Below are 23,922 nucleotides of genomic sequence, written 5' to 3'. Positions count from 1 at the left end.
TGTTAAACGTCGGCGCCACAGATGCTACGGAGATCAGACCGCACTCTCCAGCTGATCCAGAGTCTGTATCTTCCTGCCACCTTGGTTGTTTTTAACAGTGCTTCGTGTTTCACGTCAGCCGGTGAGCTGCAGCGAGTGGGTGCATCTGCAGCATCTGTTCCGCTCTGTGGTCAGGCAGGGGGAGGAGGATCTTGCCTTCATCTCCCCCCCTCTGCACAGTCACTTCCTCTGAGACAGAGAGAGAGAGAGAGAGAGAGAGAGAGAGAAGGAGGGAGGGATAGAAGAGGAAAGAGAGGTAAAGAGGTAGAGACATATAAAAGGAGTGGAAGAGAGAGAGAGAGAGAGAAAGAAGGAAGCCATTTTGGTTCCTCAGTGTCATGTCGGCCTGCGCTTTGCTTTCTTCTCTCTGGTTTCTCTGCTTGGAAAGATTCTCGGAGAGATAGAAAGCGGTTAGGTGAATTGAGGAAGTAAATCTTTCTGAAGACGGTTGACAGTTATTTTAGTTTTCTGTGAGTCTTCAGGAGAAGTTTGGGTTTCACACTTCGTAGAAAGGAGTGGTGAGGAACGAGGCGGCCCGTCGAGCCTCAGACATCCGACTGAAGAACAGCAGCAGGGCCGACGTCAGGACCGGGGAAACTAATAACAGACCTGCTGAGGCTGTAAGGGTGAAAAACTCATCTCCAGGTGACCTTCCTTCACTCAGATGGTGGTCTGTTCCTGTTAGAGCAGAAGTCTTCGGTTTGACATCAGCTGGACGGACGCACGATGAGTTCTGGAGCGCCTTACAGGTCAGAGGTGATGGGGTGGAGCCCACAGCAGCTGGCAGACTACCTGAAGAGGGTGAGACCTCCGACCGTACTCTCTCTCTTTCTTTTAACTGACACTTCAAACTCGCTGCAGTTACACAATCTATCACATCCAACAGCTCAGGCTCGATCCCCTCAGCATTTACAGGGTGAGCTTTTGCTCTGAAATCAGTTAAAGGTGGAGTAAGTGATCAAACATCATGACAAACACTGAGATACAAAGTGAACAACAACACAGCAAGTTACTAATGTCAGCTATTGCCCCTTTTCCACTGTACGGTACCAGCTCGACACGCCTTTGTTTGGGTTTCCACTGTGGAAAAGTTGGACCTGTACCTGCTTCCAGGTACTTTTTTTCACCTCCTTCGAGGTTCCAAGCGAGCTGAGGGAAACTAAAATGTAACGTGAAAACACAGCAGACTGCTGATTGGTCAGAGAGAATATTCACTATTCACTGCATCAGTGTGCCAGACAGAGGCCAGCAACAGGAAGTTTTATATTTTACAGTTTTCGTATGTAATTTCATCACTAAATCCACTTCTGAGAAGTTTTGAGGTGAGAAATCAGCTGTGTAGATTTCAAATATTGACAGTTTTACAAGAAGTGATGGCCGAACAAAAATGTGCTTGAATATTTTCGGAGTTGAGGAGCTCCGCGAGTGGCGGCGGGGAAGCCTGCTGCGACCCGCGGGAGGAGCGTGTGAGGCCGGCCAGCCGCCTGCTCACAGAGCCCTCTGCTCCCGCCATCACACAGACCGCTGCAGCAACAACAGCAGAGGAAAACACAGCTGGAAGGTTTTCATACCGCTTAACTTAAATCAAGAGACAGCTGTGTGTGGGTCGCATTGATAATTACGTCGCGACAGTTGTGTGTGGCGTTGCTATGATGACAACCTACATTGAAGGGTGCTATCTGCAATGGAAAACGGAGCAGGGCCAAACCGAGCTGAGTCGACCTGGTACTGGTAATGGAAAAACAGCATATGTTGTGGGTTAGCATACTGTCATTAACTGCAGTCCGTCCTCACCAGAAAATGTTCATATAGATTAATTCTTAGTGGCTGTACGACAGTAGCAACGGAGGAAGCCTAATGATGTATTATAAATACTGACAAAGTCTGCGTAAAGAGGTGAACGGGTCCGACCCAGGACTTTGACTCAGGAGAACGGCGTTAGAGTCCCATGGGAAACCAAGTAAATATAGTTATTTTGATTTTTACCCAAACCACGATCTTTTCCTAAACTTAACCAAGTAGTTTTGTTGCCTAAACCGGACCAAAATAACGTTTACAACGAGTTAGACGTCACGTGACTTGTAACACATAACATACAGTAAGTCTTTCACTGGACTGAAACAGGAAACACTCGTATGTGTCGTCAGTCCTTTCTCACCAGAAAAATGGACTTATAGGTAGATTATTATGCTGCTTATTATGACCCGTGTTTATGTTTTTTACAACCTCTAGAGGCCGTACAATCGTTGCAATATAGGAAGTCAGATGACATGTTATAAAATGAGACGACATCCGTGTAAGTAGGTAGGTAGGTCAAATCTGTCAAATGGTGTTACGAGTCCCGTGTGAACTAAGTGAATGTTGAGTTATTTTGAGTCTTCAGCCAAGTTAGATGGCGCTAGAGACTTTGGTCACGTGACTTACTCTAACCAAACCATGAGCAAACATTTTCCACACATTAAACATCACGCCTGTCGCTGGACTGATCCGGTTGGACTTTCCAACGGCCATAAATGTCATTTCGGGACACTTGGAAATCGACCTACTTTGTTGTTTAGGTATGAGGACGTGTTAATAGCAAATATGACAACAGCTCAAGTCCTCCAACCTAAACCACAACATAGGTTGTTTTATCCATGCCTCTCAAAACAACACCTATGAGCGTTACCTACATTATGTAAGTCACATGACATTAAACACTTGGTTAACGTTATGAAACGGTTGCGGTTTGGTTTAGGAAAACTTTGTGGTTTGCGTTAAAGTAAGTAAATCATGAAAGTCACGTGACGAGAGTCAGAAATGCTATAACATTTACTTGGTTTCAGATGTGACTCAAACTCTGTTCTCCTGAGTTAAAGTCCAGGGTTTGACCCGTCCACCACCCCATCCTGCCTCCTTACGAGGACTTTATGTAGATATACAATACTTCACCCAACTCCCTCCTTTGCTGCTGTCGTTTGGCCACTAGAGGTCGCTGCCACAATGAATATAAAGATGGGTCTTAATAACGAGCTGCACAAATGGCCTATATTGTTTTTTTTGTACAGCTTCCAACAACAGCACGTTTTAGTGAACCTGAAAGTAAGCAGAATGTCCGTGGGCAAATCATTTAACGTTATTGGGACACACGTCATAGCAGGAATGGCTGGAGTAGCGTTGTGTGGCAAGTCCTCCACTTTGTTTGTTTCCCATTTACAGAGCCAGGGCTCAGTACAAACACCAGATTGTTTTTCGGCGCTCACACAGAATGGAGATTAGTGGACTGTGAGGAGATTATCGCTGAATCTGACAAAAAGACGTGCACTGGATCAGAATCACTGACTCTGAATTTGTCCAGCTGAAGCACAGAATCAACTACAGCAGGTTCTGCATAATTTCCACCTTTTAACAGGGAAAAATGTACCATTATCATTTAACCTTTAACAGAGTAGTGAAGTGTGAGCATTTTTTTTGTATCAGGAGCAACTGGAGTTCAGCAGATCTGAGATCTGTGGTTTTAACTGTGGTTTTAATATGTTGCAGCTTCTGCAGGACCCCTCTCTAAATAAAGACTAAATAAAGTCCACTTCATGTTGCAGCCGAGAACCAGCCCACTGTTTCATGTAGTTTGCGGTAATGAGCTCGATTTTAATCTCTTGAGTTGCATCATGCAGCACAGATGTGATACTCGGCTGTCATGTTATTATGACAGAAGAAACATGTTTAGTGTCTGTGCCAGTTGCTCTTAATGCTTAATGCAGGATGGGTACTGCAAATATTGGTTCTTGGGAATAAAACGCACTCTTGTCTTGTGAAGAACGACAGATTGTTGATCTTGATATAGTTTGAGTTGAAGAGGAGCTAGATGTATACAAGACGGTGTCATCTGCATAAAGATGGATATCTGAGTGTGTGTTCATTTAAATGTGATAAATTTAACCCATAAGACAAATGATAAGTAAATGTTGTGAACATTTTGGTTGTGGCTTTTGAAATGTTTCCGTTCAGCAGCAAAATCTTAAATAACAAACATTCATACACAAAAGCCAGCAGGACTAAACCGGGACAAGAAAAGCACAACTCTGAGAAAACCGACCTGAGACTGAAAACTCTGGGCCCTAAACTAACATGTAGGAGGTTTGGTTGCAGCAATTTGCTTGCAGCTCGATACGACTTTCACAAATGTTTTTACACAGGAAACAAAGGGATTTGGACCCAAAACGCAGGACACACAGACAGAGCAGATAATAGTGTTTATTCTAGATAATAAAATGGTGAACAACATGTAGGAGCAGGTGAGTCCAAACTGAGGCAAACAAATCAAGCATATGCAAGCAGTATCCACAACAGAAATTCAAATGGGGCAGAAAAGAACAAGAGAGAGAAAAAAGGAGGAGATGGAGAAGGACATTAGGAAGTACAGAAGGAAAGGAGATGGTAAGGAAAGTTAGAGGAAAGTAGGAGATAGGGAAAGAAAGGACAGGGTAGGAAAGGAAACGAGAAGACTGAGTTACTATGTGTTAATTTGTGTGTGCAGATGAATCTATCCGGATGTGATAAAGCCGTCCTGAAGAACTCTATCAACGGTGCCAGATTTGTGGTGAGTTCACAAACAAACAAATTGGAAATTAACAGCCTGACATCTAGTGAAAGCCTTCTGAAGGAAAGGAGGAGGTGGTGATTGTTTACACACTGCACCATCACATGTGACATCTGTTCTCTCTTGTTTCTGCAGAACCTGAGTGAGAACGACCTGCAGAAGTTCCCGAAGCTCCACGCTCCGTGAGTATGAAACGAAGGGCCGACATGATGAACACAGCAGCAAGCTTTTGGCGGAGACAGTTTGAGCATTGCAGACCAGGTCCCACCAGGGGCCACGTTTACTCAGTCAGAGGTCCCAGAGTTTAGTGTGTAGATTTAACTTGATGTTAGCCTATCAGGTGAGAGATGTCCGTAAGACCTGCTGCTTACCTGCAGGGGTTCACATCTGGAATCATCAGAGGTCAGAAATGTTTTGTGTTTATGGTTATTTTGTGACACTTGGAAGAAGGTAGTAGAGCCAGATAACAGGTTAGACCAGAGACAGGTGGATCTCACCACATTGTTACTGATGAAGACAAGTTTGGATAACCTTTTTGTGTCTGTCTGCGTCTCCTCAGGATGATCTCCAAGATAAGCACAGAAATCAGCAAGAAGGAGGAGAAAAGAGGCCTGTTTGGTAAAAAGTACGCACAGCTGTTTTTGTTTTTACTCATTTAAAACACTCACTACTGTATTCTGTAAGTGCACCAATTTAATTGGGTCCAATGTGGACATTTTCACTGAAGGGTGTCCTCACTTTAGTTGCCAGCGGTTTAGACATTAACGGCTGTGTGAGGTGTTATTTTGAGGGGACAGCAGATTTACACTGTTATACAAGCTGTACACTCACTACTTTACAATGTTACACAAGCTGCACGCTCACTACTTTACAATGTTACACAAGCTGCACGCTCACTACTTTACACTGTTACAGAAGCTGCACGCTCACTTCTTTAAACTGTTATACAAGCTGCACGCTCACTTCTTTAAACTGTTATACAAGCTGTACAGCTGTACACTCACTACTTTACACTGTTATACAAGCTGCACGCTCGCTACTTTACACTGTTATACAAGCTGCACGCTCACTACTTTACACTGTTACACAAGCTGCACGCTCACTACTTTACACTGTTATACAAGCTGCACGCTCGCTACTTTACACTGTTATACAAGCTGCACGCTCACTACTTTACACTGTTATACAAGCTGTACGCTCACTACTTTACACTGTTATACAAGCTGCACGCTCGCTACTTTACACTGTTATACAAGCTGCACGCTCGCTACTTTACACTGTTATACAAGCTGCACGCTCACTACTTTACACTGTTATACAAGCTGCACGCTCACTACTGTACACTCTTATACAAGCTGTACGCTCACTACTTTACACTGTTAGACAAGCGTGCTACTTTACACTGTTATACAAGCTGCACGCTCACTACTTTACACTGTTATACAAGCTGCACGCTCACTACTTTACACTGTTATACAAGCTGTACGCTCACTACTTTACACTGTTTCACAAGCATGCTACTTTGCACTGTTATACAAGCTGCACGCTCGCTACTGTACACTGTTATACAAACTGCACGCTCACTACTTTACACTGTTATACAAGCTGCACGCTCACTACTTTACATTGTTACACAAGCGTGCTACTTTACACTGTTATAAAAGCTGCACGCTCACTACTTTACACTGTTATACAAGCTACATGCTCACTATTTTACACTGTTATACAAGCTGCACGCTCGCTACTTTACACTGTTCTACAAGCTGTACGCTCACTACTTTACACTGTTCTACAAGCTACACGCTCACTACTTTACACTGTTATACAAGCTGCACGCTCACTACTTTACACTGTTATACAAGCTGCACACTCACTACTTTACACTGTTATACAAGCTGTACGCTCACTACTTTACACTGTTATACAAGCTGTACACTCACTACTTTACACTGTTACACAAGCGTGCTACTTTACACTGTTATACAAGCTGCATGCTCGCTACTTTACACTGTTTTACAAGCTGCACGCTCACTACTGTACATTGTTATAAAAGCTGCACGCTCACTACTTTACACTGTTATACAAGCTGCACACTCACTACTTTACACTGTTTTACAAGCTGTACGCTCACTACTTTACACTGTTATACAAGCTGCACGCTCACTACTTTACACTGTTCTACAAGCTGTACGCTCACTACTTTACACTGTTTTACAAACTGTACGCTCACAGCTTTACACTGTTATACAAGCTGCACGCTCACTACTGTACACTGTTATACAAGCTGCACGCTCGCTACTTTACACTGTTATACAAGCTGCACGCTCACTACTGTACACTGTTATACAAGCTGCACGCTCACTACTGTACACTGTTATACAAGCTGCACGCTCGCTACTTTACACTGTTATACAAGCTGCACGCTCACTGCTTTACACTGTTATACAAGCTGCACGCTCACTACTTTACACTGTTTTACAAGCTGCACGCTCACTACTTTACACTGTTATACAAGCTGCACGCTCACAGCTTTACACTGTTATACAAGCTGCACGCTCTCTACTTTATACTGTTATACAAGCTGCACGCTCACAGCTTTACACTGTTATACAAGCTGCACGCTCACTGCTTTACACTGTTATACAAGCTGCACGCTCACTACTTTACACTGTTATACAAGCTGCACGCTCACTACTTTACACTGTTATACAAGCTGTACGCTCACTACACGCTCACTACTTTACACTGTTATACAAGCTGCACGCTCACTACTTTACACTGTTCTACAAGCTGCACGCTCACTACACGCTCACTACTTTACACTGTTATACAAGCTGCATGCTCACTGTTATTTCTTTAGTGTTGTCACATGAAAAGATAGAATCAGATATTTACGGAGATGAAAGCGGTGTACTCACTCTTGTGAGATACTGTACCTATATATATATATACAGTGGGTACGGAAAGTATTCAGACCCCTTTAAATTTTTCACTCTTTGTTTCATTGCAGCCATTTTCCAAAAATCAAAAAAGTTCATTTTATTTCTCAGTAATGTACACTCAGCACCCCATCTTGACAGAAAAAAACAGAAATGTAGAAATTTTTGCAAATTTATTAAAAAAGAAAAACTGAAATATCACATGGTCATAAGTATTCAGACCCTTTGCCGTGACACTCATATTTAACTCAGGTGCTGTCTATTTCTTCTGATCATCCTTGAGATGGTTCTACACCTTCATTTGAGTCCAGCTGTGTTTGATTATACTGATTGGACTTGATTAGGAAAGCCACACACCTGTCTATATAAGACCTTACAGCTCACAGTGCATGTCAGAGCAAATGAGAATCATGAGGTCAAAGGAACTGCCTGAAGAGCTCAGAGACAGAATTGTGGCAAGGCACAGATCTGGCCAAGGTTACAAAAAAATTTCTGCTGCACTTAAGGTTCCTAAGAGCACAGTGGCCTCCATAATCCTCAAATGGAAGACGTTTGGGACGACCAGAACCCTTCCTAGAGCTGGCCGTCCGGCCAAACTGAGCTATCGGGGGAGAAGAGCCTTGGTGAGAGAGGTAAAGAAGAACCCAAAGGTCACTGTGGCTGAGCTCCAGAGATGCAGTCGGGAGATGGGAGAAAGTTGTAGTAAGTCAACCATCACTGCAGCAATCCACCAGTCGGGGCTTTATGGCAGAGTGGCCCGACGGAAGCCTCTCCTCAGTGCAAGACACATGAAAGCCCGCATGGAGTTTGCTAAAAAACACCTGAAGGACTCCAAGATGGCGATAAATAAGATCCTCTGGTCTGATGAGACCAAGATAGAACTTTTTGGCCTTAATTCTAAGCGGTATGTGTGGAGAACACCAGGCACTGCTCATCACCTGTCCAATACAGTCTCAACAGTGAAGCATGGTGGTGGCAGCATCATGCTGTGGGGGTGTTTTTCAGCTGCAGGGACAGGACGACTGGTTGCAATCGAGGGAAAGATGAATGCGGCCAAGTACAGGGATATCCTGGACGAAAACCTTTTCCAGAGCGCTCTGGACCTCAGACTGGGCCGAAGGTTTACCTTCCAACAAGACAATGACCCTAAGCGCACCGCTAAAATAACGGAGGAGTGGCTTCACAACAACTCCGTGGCTGTTCTTGAATGGCCCAGCCAGAGCCCTGACTTAAACCCAACTGAGCATCTCTGGAGAGACCTGAAAATGGCTGTCCACCAACGTTTACCATCCAACCTGACAGAACTGGAGAGGATCTGCAAGGAGGAATGGCAGAGGATACCCAAATCCAGATGTGAAAAACTTGTTGCATCTTTCCCAAAACGACTCATGGCTGTATTAGATCAAAAGGGTGCTTCTACTAAATACTGAGCAAAGGGTCTGAATACTTATGACCATGTGATATTTCAGTTTTTCTTTTTTAATAAATTTGCTAAAATTTCTACATTTCTGTTTTTTTCTGTCAAGATGGGGTGCTGAGTGTACATTACTGAGAAATAAAATGAACTTTTTTAATTTTTGGAAAATGGCTGCAATGAAACAAAGAGTGAAAAATTTAAAGGGGTCTGAATACTTTCCGTTCCCACTGTGTGTATATATACTCTTCTACATGCCTAAATGCATTGAGTTGCTGCCATGTGATTGGCTGATTAGACAGACCACCCTTTGCCTTCAAACAGCATCAGTTCTTCCAGGTACACTTGCACAAAGTCAGGGATTTTGTAGGCATATCATTTCTATCCTAAACAAGGAGGTCTCTCCGTGACTCAGACCTTGTTTTGTTGTTGTTTTAACCCAACATCGATCTGAATCCCGTTTGGCCTGACGGGCTATCCTTACCTGGAGTCTGTGTTGAGCTGTGCGCCGGTTGTTTTTCGGTTTTAGAGGACTGTGTCTTGTTAGCGGCGGTGTTGTCGCTGCATGCACGTGACAGAGGCTCTGGAGCTGATTTAGATTTTATTAGACTACTTCAGTTATTATTGATGTAATTCAGGCCAGCAGTTCTGTTGCTGCTGTGATGATGGAGGTAATAATAAAGTTCTTCCTCTCTGTGTTTCCATCACAGATCAACACCTAAATATCACGAACCAGGTAGGAACTCTGAACGTATTTCTGTCTCTGTGCTGCTGCAGCACCAGTGATGTTAATTGCATAAAGATGTTAGTTTGTTCAGATGTGAGCTGCTAACGTGCTGCTTTCTCTTCTGCAGAGACCACTGCTGAAGTTCAGGGTTGGGCCGAAGACGAGTTTGTACGTCCATCAGTTCTCTTTCAGTCTCTTTTTCTTTCCTTTTAACTCCACTTTCCTAACCTTTTTTCATCATTGACACTGTTGGGATTGTGTTTGATGAGGCTTAATGATGTTAAACGTTTATTCTAACTAACACTGAAAACTAACGAGCTGCTCTTCAGTTACATTTGCTGGCTGGTTGCAGGTTTGTAGGACGATGATCAGTGGTTGTTCAGGACGGTTTCTATGCTGTTCTCTGTCATACCCTCTCCGTCTTTCCTCCGCTCCATCAGGACGATGAAGAGTTTGATGATGACTACGAGAGTCCGTACAGTGGTGATGAGGAGGGCAGTGGGGGGGACTACGAGTCCCCGAATGATGACTGCACCAACGATTACGAGCCTCCTCCCTCCGAACCTCCAGAGGACATGGCTCACAAGCTGTGTCCCACCCTGCCCATCGGAGACAGTGACTACATAGGTAACATGAGCCTTAGTGTAAAGTCTCTTTCATGGATCAGTGATTCTTACAAATCCCTTCACACGCTCAGAGATCATATACACGTCTCGGATGGATCTGACAGTGATCTCTGAAAAGTTATGTGCAAACGCATTCACTAAGACTTCTGCTGCTGCAGCGTTTATCTCACCCCTGATCAGTTTCACCACTGAATGAGTGAGAGAGCGGCGTGAGTTACAGCTCGTAGTTGATAGATATGAAATGACTGACAGTTTCTAGGAAACTGTTAAAACCCAACACTTGTGTGTGTCTGTGTGTAGATAATCATGTGTCATCCAGAGGCCCGCCCCCTGCGTTGTGTCCCCGCCCCCCAGTCTCCGCCCTGTCTGCACCGCCCTCTCGGATGGTGAGTCATTTTAAACAGCAGTCAACTCTTTACGCTGCGATTCACCACTTCAGTTAACCAAACGACTAACCAACCGCCGCTGTGTTTGTGCAGCCTGGAGAGTCCTCCTCTAGAAGAGACCACTCGCCACACCCCCAAAGACAAACTGATAAATGTGAGTAACCTTCTCTGAACTCCTCTTTAATTTAACTCATCGCTCTGGTCTATAACAGACATCCAGCAGGAAAAAGACTAACGACCCCTCAGAAGGCAAGCAAAGATACTGCAGGAGGTGAATCTGACTCCTCCTCCTCAGTCATAACTCAGTCAGATCATGAAACAAGTGCTGAATCATTCAGAGTCACTTCCACTTCCCAGGGATATCATAGTCTCTGATGTCCGGCCAGAGCAAACGGCCAGTAATCAGCTTAGAAGCCAGAGAGAGACGTTGCAGAACCCTGAGAATCATAGTACAACTATCTTGGTGGCGTGGTGTCTGAATGGATGTAAAGGGGAGGGGTGATGGTATCGTCTGTTAGGCTGGTCTTGGAGGATGCACCGAGCAGAGGGAGACTCAGTGTTGGGGGGTCCATCTCACGTGTGTTTCCACCTGAGGTGATTAGAGCCAGATTATCTGATCTGAGACCCCCAGTCTGGATGCTGATGACGCTTCACAGATGCTGAAAGATTGGCCTAAATAGCGTTCTGGGGATGTGCCTGAAATGCAGAGACGCAGCCATCTTTCCTGTTTCGGGGAGAACCAGTGGGTGTTGCGGTGATGCCTTTGCGGCACACCTGGAGCTGTATTTGGTCAGCGGCTCGTACTGGCTGAGATAGATCTGTTTTATGCCTTCAGAGTGTGAATATGAGAGAGTCTGAAGTGTGGATGGTGATGTCAGATAGACGGGACGATGAGAAGGGTTAAAGGTGGATGAAGTCAGGGTGAATTCGGAGCACCAGGGGAAGCTGAAAAGGCCATTCAGAGTATAGATTCTAGGGTTGAGTCAATGATAGATGAGAACGGATGCAGAGGCTGAGAAGGTCTGAAGTGAGGGCGTCCAGCTGTGAGAGAAGGTTCCTGTCATAGTGTCATAGTTCAACACAGTGGGTGAAGCTCTCTAGCATCAGTTTTGAACAGTAAAGGTAGGTGTAGGATATTTAACACAGAAGTCCAAGTAAGGAGGTGGTTGGGAAGGACGGTGAGCCAGAAACCAGACTTTCAACCTAGAGACGGGTGTTCGTTTGTCGATGTAAGTAGTGTAGTTATTTTTAACCCAAACCACAATCTTTTCCTACACCTAACTGAGTACTTTGGTGCCTAAACTTAACCACATTTCAAGTCCTACATTGTAGTTCTGTGACTTCTGTATGGCAGCTTTGCATGATTCAGAGTTCAAAAAATAAATATTCTGTCTTATACTGGCTCTTCATTTCAGCCTTTGTCTGAAACAAGCTGTATGTTCCACAGACGTTCTCATCTCAGGGCGTCCAATACCAACACTGTCAGAAAAAGTGACAAAACATAGCTATTTGACGCCAAAGCTACCCTTCAGCGTCTCATTAGGACACACCGGGTGCGTCTCTATGAGACGCTCTCGGCCGTCTCGTGCAGACTGGAAGTGCTAGCTAGCTAGCTACGTTCGTGTTAAAGGTGTTGAAGCCCGAAGCCCCTACCCTTACCACTACCATCAGAAATGTTTGTATCTAAACCTAAGTCACTGACTTTATACATGGTGACTGGCTAACCCTACAGCAGGTGGCGTTTCATACGGACACTGAAGGGTACCTATAGCATAAAATACTTACGCTTTGTCACGCTTTCTGAAAGCGTCAGTTATGATGCATTGAGATGAGAACACGTGGGATGCTCCTGTCTCTTTAAGGCTCCCCCTCTCAAAGCCCACTGTCTTCTGATTGACCAAGACCTGAAGCATGTTACCAGGCTGAGCGGACAGACTGAGCGTTGCTGTGCAGAGAAAATGACCATATATGGAACAGCGGCTCCGTCTGGCTCCGTGTGTTGTAGAACGGAGCCGTTGGTAGAAAAATAATAGTAATCACGGATAAAGGACGAGAATAAAGAGGCAGGGAGTGAATAAAACATTAGGAATGCATCAACAAGAAAAAGAACTGGAGAATATTACAAACAGGTCATGTGACTCTAACAGTGCTCATGATTGGTTACTCTTGTGTTGTGTTCAGTTCCTCCGCCACCGCCGCAGGTCTTCCGTGAACACAAACCGGGCAGAGATCCAGGATCCAACGCATCCCCCAGCAGAGGTAACACTGAACCATGATTAGTTTCCCTTTCTGCTGATTTTTCCAAATCCCTCATTAGTTTATAGATTAATTTGTTCATGTCATGTCTATGAAAAATTACCTGCAGACCAAAGATTAGGGACCTCTGATATCTGAGTTCCAGAGTTTCTACTTTTGATGCGTGAATAATGGATCAGCCATTTTCTTTTATTACTATCATCTTTATTTTATTGTATTGTTTTCACCAACTTCATTATCTGTTTTCTTCAAAGTTTTTTTTGCAGCAGTCGGCTTCTCTAAAAAACTGTGCTAATGTAATGCAATCATTTAATGAAATTAAATGTGATGGATTAGCCGTCTATAATAACTATCGATTTAATCATCTGAAATCTGAATCTGATGTTTTCGTCATAATTACATTTAATTTTTTCTTCTCCACAGGACCTCATCGCAACACAGTGGACAGGGTGAGTTTTTAAACTACACTTTATTGAACGGTAGTTGAGTTACTCATCAGATCATGCGGTTATCAGCTATGTAAATATACTGAAAAGGATCTGAAGTGAAGGATATTTCTTTCACTAGTTCACCCTCAGAAATTACATGCTAACTGATTACATGAGGAAGCTTGGTGGTTCCCAGCCTTTCTGTGTGAATTTTGCATGTTCTGTGTCTGCGTGGGTTCTCTCCGGGTGCTCCGGAGGGCGCAGATTAATTGGTGACTCTGAATAATAATAAATAATAAATACTCTAAAGGTGTGAGTGTGATTGGCTTGTTGTTTTTTCACAACCCCGTACGCAGGATAAGGGGTTGACGATGTGTGAGTGAGTGATTATGTGAGTAACAGAAAACTGAAAACAACAAGGGACCACAAACAGAACCTTGAGGAACTCCACCACTGTAAACTTCTTTGTAACCTTTGGTCTTTATGTTTTTCTTACAGCCGGGCGGACATTCTCGGAGGTAAGTACAAAAACCCTTAAATACATTTATATTTTGCCATGTCACTGTCAGAGGTTTTAGAGAATGAGTTCAGAGACCATTACAGAGTTGAGTTTTACACTGTATCTTACTCAGTACGTATAATAATAATAATAATCTTTATTTGTAGAGCACTTTTCAAAAACAAGTTACAAAGTGCTTTAACAAGTGTAAAGACAATAATACCCAAAAGACAATAATACAAAAACAATACAAGATAAAAGCAAGAAAACATTGAAAAGACTAAAATACACGTTTAAGATATTAGTGAAAATAAGAAAAATAATAATTATTAGATGTTTTTTTAAATAAAGCTGCCTGCCAACCAACAAAGGAGCCTGCCCACGGCAGTCTACCAGCCAGAGATTAGCTCCAGGATTCTGGATGAATTAGCTGACGCTATACACTCTAGAAAATATTTTGCAACCAAGCTAACGTTGGCTAACTAGCCGGCTAAAACCACAGTATGTTTGACATGCTTTGCAGTAATATTAGCTTTGACTTTGGACTGTGCTGTTTGTTTCTTGACGTTAGCGGACTCCATTTCTAACGTTAGCTATTGTTTGTACACTGTTGGCGCTGGAGGGGAGCAGTTACATAAATCATTTAGTAAAACCATCTCGGGTTCTTCACATAGAGATCAGTCCACAGGATGTTTCATGGAAAGAATCGTTACAACCCACGGTGCCTTTCAGGTAGATGTGAAAAAATCTGAACCTTTCCTTTAATCGTCAACATTGGTGTTTCTGTGTTCAGGCCTCAGTCGGACGTACCTGATCCTCCCACCTGGTCCAAACCTCCTGTTCTTCCTCCGTCCGGCAGGAGCAACTCCGTAGCCACCAGACCTCCTCCCAGCAGGTCAGCGAACACCAGCCATTCAAGACTTTTCCTCTAATCAAACAATTATCTCAATGTGTTTGAGTTTGTGTTTTATTTCCGGTGTGTTAGTGTGATCATCTTACAGGGGTGAAACGTTAGTCAGTACATTTACCCAAGTACCATACTGAAGTACACCTTTGAGGTACTTCACTTGAGTATTATTAGTTTATAAATATTGTTCTTCTTACTTCCCTACATTAATCTGACAGCTTTAGTTACTGTACAGTATATGGAGACTTTATAAATTAAACTTCCAACTATTCCAGTTTATACAAGTGCAGCTGATCGATTAGTCCATTCATCAGTTTATTGAATTTTTTTATTTATTTAAGATGTTTAAATAATTTTACTTGCATAAATGCCAAACGTTTCATGGTTTGAGCTCATCAGATGTGATGATTTATTATAATGATATTGTCGAAAAACCGTTGTGAAGGTGAACAGATCAGAATGAGCTGCAGCAGCAACATCTGGCCTTACATTAATGAGGAGGAAGAAGAATCTGAGGAGAGGAGATAAACAGTAATAGTACAACAGGGACATGGAGGGTGGTACAAGTACTTTTACTGCAGTAACACTTGAAATGCAAGACTTTTGCTAAGAACACAGTATTTGTAAACTGCTGAGTTAATACTTTTACTGCAGTAAAGGACCTGAGTACTTCCTCCAAAGCTGTCATATTATTAATTTAGGTTTTTGTATAGTTTTTTAAACTTGTATTCTTCATAAAAACGTTGTGAGATGATGAAACAGCGTATTGAAGTTATTTGGTAATAATCAGATTTCTGTGTGTGCTTTGGTTTACAGGTCTGATGGGAGGAGAGAGGTAAGTTGCTATTCTAAGTTTTATTGTGATGATGAATTTGTCCAGAACGAGCTCTGATCCTTTTTCTTCTCTCCTCTCTCATCAACAGACACATGATGACGGTGAGATTTTTTTTTTCTCCCCTCTTCCCCATAAAATAACTCACAGAAAGATATCCCAGGGCGATTCTAACCCTAACCCTAAATTCCCACTTCTGTCTTCCAGCTCCTAAACACAACACGTTCCCTCTCCAAAATAAAGGTCTGCCCCCACGCCCTGGACTCCCCGGACCCTCCTCACGCCAAACAGACAGGTATGAAGAAATAAAAGGAAACAACAACCCCTTCTAACACCCAAGTCGTCCCATATGGACGTTTGGTCAAGACCTGTTAGCATCAGTTTGTAATGCACTGCGGGAAGCCCTGTAGCATCAGCTTTTTAACTATAAAGGGAAGCTTAGGATATTTAACAGAAAAGTCATAGTAAGGAGGTGGTTGGGGTGGATCGGTGGCCCAGAAACCAGACTTACAACCAGTGGACTGGTGTTCATTTCCTGTAAGAAACAAAAACAGGGAGTGTTTTTATTGATTACATAACGCCAGTCAGTGCTTTTGGGAACCAAGTGATTTTGGTGCCTAAATCCAACCAAGTACTTTTGGTAACCAAGTGGTTTTGGTGCCTAAACCTAACCAAGTACTTTTGGTAACCAAGTGGTTTTGGTGCCTAAACCTAACCAAGTACTTTTGGTAACCAAGTGGTTTTGGTGCCTAAACCTAACCAAGTACTTTTCATAACCAAGTGGTTTTGGTGCCGAAACCTAACCAAGTACTTTTCATAACCAAGTGGTTTTGGTGCCTAAACCTAACCAAGTACTTTTCATAACCAAGTGGTTTTGGTGCCTAAACCTAACCAAGTACTTTTCATAACCAAGTGGTTTTGGTGCCTAAACCTAACCAAGTGGTTTTGGTGCCTAAACCTAACCAAGTACTTTTGGTAACCAAGTATTTTGGTGCCTAAACCCAACCAAGTACTTTTGGTAACCAAGTGGTTTTGGTGCCTAAACCTAACCAAGTGGTTTTGGTAACCAAGTAGTTTTGGTGCCTAAACCTAACCAAGTAGTTTTGATAACCAAGTGGTTTTGGTGCCTAAACCTAACCAAGTGGTTTTGGTAACCAAGTAGTTTTGGTGCCTAAACCTAACCAAGTAGTTTTGATAACCAAGTGGTTTTGGTGCCTAAACCTAACCAAGTACTTTTGGTGCCGAAACCTAACCAAGTACTTTTCATAACCAAGTGGTTTTGGTGCCTAAACCTAACCAAGTGGTTTTGGTAACCAAGTGGTTTTGGTGCCTAAACCTAACCAAGTGCTTTTGGTGCCTAAACCTAACCAAGTGCTTTTGGTGCCTAAACCTAACCAAGTACTTTTGGTAACCAAGTATTTTGGTGCCTAAACCCAACCAAGTACTTTTGGTAACCAAGTGGTTTTGGTGCCTAAACCTAACCAAGTGGTTTTGGTAACCAAGTAGTTTTGGTGCCTAAACCTAACCAAGTAGTTTTGATAACCAAGTGGTTTTGGTGCCTAAACCTAACCGACTATTGTTGGTGCCTAAACCTAACCAAGTACTTTTGGTAACCAAGTGGTTTTGGTGCCTAAACCTAACCAAGTGGTTTTGGTGCCTAAACCTAACCAAGTACTTTTGGTAACCAAGTGGTTTTGGTGCCTAAACCTAACCAAGTGGTTTTGGTGCCTAAACCTAACCAAGTACTTTTGGTAACCAAGTGGTTTTGGTGCCTAAACCTAACCAAGTGGTTTTGGTGCCTAAACCTAACCAAGTGGTTTTGGTGCCTAAACCTAACCAAGTACTTTTGGTAACCAAGTGGTTTTGGGTTTTGGTGCCTAAACCTAACCAAGTACTTTTGGTAACCAAGTGGTTTTGGCACCTAAACCCCACCAAGTTGAAAAATTACACTAAAAGGTACCAGGGTGTTCGAAAGCGACGCTAGGGGGTCTTGACCAAGCGGCCATAAGTGACGAGTTGAGAGTGACATTTTCTTTTTCTCTGTGATATCATGTCCTCATGAATACAGTATATACTGCTCACATCACCTCTAGAGGTCAAAAGCTTCACGGGGTAGTAAAGTAAAGTAAAATGAATAATGTGTGTTTGTTTTGTTTGTTTTTGAGCAGCCTGCCTCCCAACGTCCCCTCTGCAGGATCTCTGCCTCACAAACTGCAAACTGGTAAGAAACCAAGACACAAACTCAAACAATAAAAGAAACGTTTAAACTCTAAGTTTTTGACAAGAATTTTAAAATTAAGTTTTAGTCACTTACTGGAAATTGTTTTGCTTTCTTTTAGTCAAGATTTCGTCAGTGGACTTTTTAATAGTTTTCTTATTTTCATGTGTTATGTCAAGTATCACATGTTACGGTACTGATTTTGCCAAAGGACATTCTAGCTGTAAAAATCCCTATTAGAAGTAAGCATATCTGAAATATCTTTTTAATTATCCAGGAAGAGAACATGTTATGGACGGTCATATTTCTTTCCATATTACGACAGTAGGTGAACTGTACCCACAGCTCCTTTCTCTTTTTCTTCCGACCTAGTTTGTACTCATGTATAAGGACCAACTCCGAGCCAGTTTACAGATGCCATTATCAGATTTAGGTTCTCTCACAATTTAGCATTTGTGCTGGCAAACTGAATCAGATCTGAACTCACAGATATGAAACACGTGTTGGATCATTAAGTTTTCCTCCACTTCCTGAGGATATCACAATCTCTGATGTCTGTCCTGAACAAACGTCCAGAAATCCGCTGAGAGACGCTGCAAAACCTCCTGAGAATCTTTCTGGTTTTAAGTTTCCTTCAGCATCACAGTGATCCAGCAGCTGTCTGCAGACTGCCTCTGAAAACACTAGAGGGCGTGCTCTGCCTAATTAGCAAATTTAACAAACAATACTCAAGTCATGAAGTTAATTTTATATTGATCATTTTTTATTTAAAATTTCAGTCATTTCAACTGGCATGATGTCACTCATTTCTTCTCCTGTTGTGTTGTATATTATTATTAAAATTATAAAGTTATAGTTTGTGTGTTTCTGTTTAGCGATCGCAGAGCAAAGAGGCAGCTTTGTTGGATCAGACAGGCAGTCATTTCGTCCTCCTCCATCCTCAGCAGCCAGCACACAGGTAACACACACAGGTTTATCTGTCTATGCAAGGGCCCTCATATACATAATGCATTCACTAGGCCCTAACCTGAACCTCCTTCTGACCTGAACTTCCTTCTGACCTGAACCTCCTTCTGACCTGAACTTCCTTCTGACCTGAACCTCCTTCTAAAGGTCACTTTATGCGCCTGTGGTGAGTCTTCACCGTAGCTGACAACAGAGGCTACTTGCCGTTGTGAGCATTTCTACTTGTGTGTTGGTGTACAGTACGGCGTGAGGCACCATATATGGTACGGCGTAGGGTACAGTACGGCGTAGGGTACAGTACAGCGTGGGGCACCATGTATGGTACGGCGTAGGGTACAGTACAGCGTGGGGCACCATGTATGGTACAGCATAGGGTACAGTACGGCATAGGGTACAGTACAGCGTAGGGTACAGTACAGCGTGGGGCACCATGTATGGTACGGCGTAGGGTACAGTATGGCATAGGGTACAGTACGGCGTAGGGTACAGTACAGCGTGGGGCACGCCATATGGTACGGTATGGCGAAGGGTGCAGTACAGCATAGGGTACGGTGTCGGGTACTGTGTAGGACACGGTACAACATAGGGTAGGGTACAGTGTAGGGTATGGTGAAGGGTAGGGTTTGGCGTAGGGTACGGTGAAGGGTAGGGTTTGGCGTAGGGTACAGCGAAGTTTTGTATAGAGAAATGGTATTCAACCTTTTTACCCAGTGATGGGTTCAGACTAATAGTTTGTATTTCTGATCATTTATATTCCTCTTTTCCTTCTATCTTTGTATCTAGATAGTCGCTGTAGTTTCTTTGAAAGGATAATGATCAGTTTTGTATCCACGTATCGTTGCAGGACCTGGACCCTCGCTGGTACGTGGGTAGAGTGACCAGAGGTCAGGCAGAGGGCTGTCTGAAACGAGTCTACAAGGTAACACAAACACTTTTCTGCCATTTTTAATTTAAAAAATTGTTGTTGTGCTAAGAGGCGGTCTCCCACGGGGGAAAAGATACTGTGTGAGGTAAATCCGTCTATCGGATTATTCCGTTTCAAAACCAAATCAGAAAAATAAAAAAAACAAGAACTAAGGCCCAAATACAGCTGTCTAATAAATGTAGTGCAGTAAAAAGTACAAAACTTACCTCTGAACGGTAGTAGAGCAGAGGTATAAAGTAGTAAGTGCAGTACTTGGTTCCAGTTCAGGACTGGTGATATTCACCCCTCATATCTGTCTCTGTGTCTGTGTTGAGGACGGGGCCTACCTGGTGAGGGACAGCACCCGGCAGCAGCCCAATCAGCCCTTCACCCTGATGGTCTTCTACCAGGACAAGGTCTACAACATCCAGATCAGACAGCAGAACCAGGAGTTCCTGCTGGGAACTGGACTCAAAGTCCAGGAGGTAAACCTGAAGCACACGTTACTTACTAGAAGCCTTCAGAAGAAGTAAAGTTATCTACTGAGAGCTGATCCTCAGTCACTGTCCAATCAAACACCCAAGTGCCCCAACGCTGTCGGACAAACTCCTAAGTGTGTCAATTCAATTCAGTTTTATTTATATAGTGCCAAATCACAACAACAGTTATCTCACAGCGCTTTTCATAAAAGAGCAGGTCTAGACCGTACTCTGTGATGATATTTACAGAAGCCCAACAGTTCCCACCAAGAGCAGCACTAGGAGACAGAGGCAAGGAAAAACTTCCTTTTAAGAGGCAGAAACCTCGAGCAGAACCATGGCTCAGGGTGGGCGACCATCTGCCTCCACCGGTTGGGGTGAAGGAGAGAGAGAGAGAGAGAGAGAGAGAAATGGTAACCATCGTAATGTTAATGATTATAATAACAATAATAACAATTAGACTAGTAACAATAGTCGTTGCAGCAGAGGGTGTCGAGCAGGAACACGGGGGCAGCAGGTGACCCGCAACCACAGATCCAGACTCCACAGCACCAGAGCCAGAAAACCTGCAGGAAGTGATAGGAGGAGAGAGGAGAGGGACGAGAAAGCACAAGACTACCAGAAAGGGGAGAAGTTGTGTTAGTAACATGCAATAATGGGATGAGGTTGCATACAGAGGGAGAGAAAGTAGAGGAGAGAGGAGCTCAGTGCATCATGGGAAATCCCCCGGCAGTCTAGGCCTATAGCAGCATAACTAAGGGATGGTTCAGGACTCACCTGAGCCAGCCCTAACTATAAGCTTTATCAAAGAGGAAAGTCTTAAGCCTACTCTTAAATGTGGAGATGGTGTCTGCCTCCTGAACCCAAACTGGAACCTGGTTCCACAGGAGAGGAGCTTGATAGCTGAACGCTCTGGCTCCTAGTCTACTTTTGGAGACTCTAGGAACCACAAGTAAACCTGCATTCTGGGAGCGCAGTGCTCTGGTGGGGTAGTAAGGTACTATGAGCTCTTTAAGATAAGATGGTGCCTGACCATTAAGAGCTTTGTAGGTAAGAAGAATGATTTTAAATTCTATTCTGGATTTTACTGGAAGCCAATGCAGAGAAGCTAAAACAGGAGAAATGTGATCTCTTTTCCTGGTTCGTGTCAGAACACGTGCTGCAGCATTCTGGATCAGCTGAAGAGTCTTAATGGACTTTTTCGAGCAGCCACTAGAGCATTTGTACATGGAGCTCTAGTTATAGATACTCTGCATGCAAAGAGTTTCTAAACCAAAAAGACACCAGCTAAAGTGTAAGAAATGGACCTGCTAACGTTAGCATATCCTGGTGAATAGCTTACTGTCTCCAGGAGTGACTTGGCAGCCCGTCCTCGGCCGCAGCAGCTTTTACAACCCATATTTACATTTGGTGTTAGGCCGCAACCTCTAGTGACTGAAGAAGTCAAGTGACTAGTAAAAGAGCAGGTCCACATAAGGAGATAGACGGGTCAAACATACGTCATGTGACTTATATACGAGCGGGAACTCCGGGTCTGCAATGTGAAGCCAGCGCTGAAGGACCTTAAACCTGCGTCCTCTCTAGCAGCCAGCAGGGGGCGACTCCAGCGGCTGCAGAAAGAAGTGTGATTGTATAGAAGTCTCTGGGAAAATGTTTCTACTTGTCAGCTGATTTATTCCCTCAGTAAACACTTTCCTGATGAGTTTATGGTCTCAGTCGCTAGTTTCAAGTCTTCTTCAACACAGCATGATGTTCATTTAGTAAATTATGGTCCCATTTAGAGGAACAGAGACCAGGAAGCAGGGGAGGCTTTAGGGCGGGGCTACAAGCTGACCGACAAGTCGCTACCATGGCGGCCTGTCAATCAGGCTACAGGCGACCCGCTAGCTAAAATTAGCATCCCAGCTAATATTCCAGCTAACATAAATTACAGATGCATCTTGCTAACCAAGCTGGCTAGCTCCTCCCTGTTGTCCGAATATGATCGTGTCCGGTTCCTAAGAAACAAGATGGCGACGGCCAAAATGCCAATCTGGAAGCTTCAAAACGATAGTCCACAAACCAACGCGGGACGACACGGCAGCTACACCCACTTCAAAAAGGCTATGGTTTGGCTTTAACAACTGATTGGTGATTGGTCAGGAAAACTCAGATAATCATTAATGTGTGTGTGTGTGTGTGTGTGTGTGTGTGTGTGTGTGTGTGTGTGTTGTAGTCTTTCTCGTCAGTCAGCGGCATCATCTCCCATTACTCCCAGTCTCCTCTGCTCCTCATCGACGCCAAAAACCGCAGCTCCAGCCAGCAGAACCAGTGTCTGCTCTCCGATCCGGCAGGATACTACATGACTGGACAGAACTGGTCCTGACGGGATGAGCCGAATCAGATCAGCTCAGACCGGATGAGTCAAACTAAACCCAACAGGCAGAGTGTAGATGAATGTCCGCCTCAGACGCCTGTTACCTGGAAGGTTTTTGCACATGTTGCTTCATTTGCTTACTTTTGACTGTTTGCTTTTCTAGCTTCGTGTCGGCACTCTGGTCCTGAAACTGAAGAGTTTGAGACAATAAACCCTTCAGAACTTTAGAAGCTCTAAAACATTTCTGAGTGGAGGTTTTAATTATAACTTCTGTACGACACCAGGTCACGCTGTTGGATAAATGCTGTAGCTCTGTAGCATTTAGTTGAAGCATACTACACATTCAAACTATGTTTATGGAAAAAAACTGTCTGGTTCTGTGTTCAGCGAAATAAAGCCCTCGTTGTACCTACAAGCCTCCAGTGTTCATTTTTCAGCAGAGTTCTGGTCTCTCAGACGGGAACGTTTCAATCCTCTCAGACAGGTGATCACAGAGCTTCTGTCGTCACATTTGACAACACGTTTGTGCACGCCAGATGGCTGCTGTGACGTCAGATGGCTGCTGTGCGCGAATCCTGCGTTCCATCGGAGCAGAGGTTGTGTACGTCTTCAGAAATTAACGCTACGCATCTGCAAGATGCTATTCAGCAACTGAACGTAAGGGCAGTTTATCAGGATCTGACTGGCAGGTCTGCAGCTCCTGTTCCGCTCTGTAGCCCATGTGGTGGCGATATCCAGTTGGTTTGTCAACCGCCATTAAACTCCAAAGAAGAAGGTCAGCAGCAAACTGACAAGTGTATCCAGCTGCAGCACACAGACGTGTGACCAGGCGTGACGGAAGTTGAACTTCCAAATATGGCTCGTCCCAGAAGACACCGCGTGCAAAACGTGATACTATTTAATTATAGTAGAGTAAATATGAACTCATAATGTACACTGATTACTACGTTGACACTTACCTAATTAAAGTTAAGTAAAGTTACATTTAGTTTTGTATGAGAACCGTTGAACCATAAACTACATCTCTCATCTCGCACAATATATGTCACCAACATGTTAGGGCAGTAATGCTAACTAATGTGTATTGCTTGGTTGCAACTAGCTCGGTAACTTAGCTATGTTCCACACAGAAATATATCTCAACTGATGTGTTTAATCCAACGACGCCCGGTGCTTTTATCACATCCTCCTTTCACGGAAGTGCTTTGACGTTAGCTTCAGTAACATTAGCTTAAGTAACATTAGCTTCAGTGACGTTAGCTTTAGTAACATTAGCTTCAGTGACGTTAGCTTAAGTAACGTTAGCTTCAGTAACGTTAGCTTCAGTAACGTTAGCTTAAGTAACATTAGCTTCAGTGACGTTAGCT

The 23,922-nt window shown here is 43.6% G+C and overlaps 1 protein-coding gene across 1 annotated transcript; it reads left to right on the top strand.

Annotated features, from left to right (window-relative positions):
- The first annotated feature begins 269 nt into the window (after positions 1 to 269).
- Positions 270 to 22,970, top strand: lcp2a (lymphocyte cytosolic protein 2a). Its single transcript, XM_038708135.1, has 21 exons — positions 270 to 840; positions 4,556 to 4,618; positions 4,754 to 4,800; positions 5,178 to 5,243; positions 9,682 to 9,707; positions 9,826 to 9,866; positions 10,139 to 10,325; positions 10,625 to 10,710; positions 10,804 to 10,864; positions 12,892 to 12,969; positions 13,390 to 13,415; positions 13,893 to 13,912; positions 14,687 to 14,788; positions 15,617 to 15,635; positions 15,724 to 15,736; positions 15,840 to 15,927; positions 17,801 to 17,853; positions 18,726 to 18,808; positions 19,661 to 19,735; positions 20,056 to 20,205; positions 22,415 to 22,970. The coding sequence occupies exons 1-21, from the start codon at positions 766 to 768 to the stop codon at positions 22,562 to 22,564; spliced, it is 1,509 nt and encodes a 502-aa protein (XP_038564063.1). The 5' UTR covers positions 270 to 765; the 3' UTR covers positions 22,565 to 22,970.
- The last annotated feature ends 952 nt before the right edge of the window (positions 22,971 to 23,922 follow it).

The sequence above is a fragment of the Micropterus salmoides genome, unplaced genomic scaffold, assembly GCF_014851395.1.
Source record: "Micropterus salmoides isolate LMB-PRFRI ecotype aquatic unplaced genomic scaffold, ASM1485139v1 Ms_hic_scaffold_9, whole genome shotgun sequence".
Classification (NCBI taxonomy): Eukaryota; Metazoa; Chordata; class Actinopteri; order Centrarchiformes; family Centrarchidae; genus Micropterus; species Micropterus salmoides.
This window is presented reverse-complemented; position numbering and strand designations above follow the sequence as displayed.

Bases quoted from the DNA above. Each gene is read 5' to 3' on its own strand.
- lcp2a (XM_038708135.1), top strand. From the start codon at position 766: ATGAGTTCTGGAGCGCCTTACAGGTCAGAGGTGATGGGGTGGAGCCCA. The intron at 9,708-9,825 runs GTAGGAACTCTG...TCTCTTCTGCAG, and splicing joins ACCTAAATATCACGAACCAG to AGACCACTGCTGAAGTTCAG. The intron at 10,711-10,803 runs GTGAGTCATTTT...GTGTTTGTGCAG, and splicing joins CTGCACCGCCCTCTCGGATG to CCTGGAGAGTCCTCCTCTAG.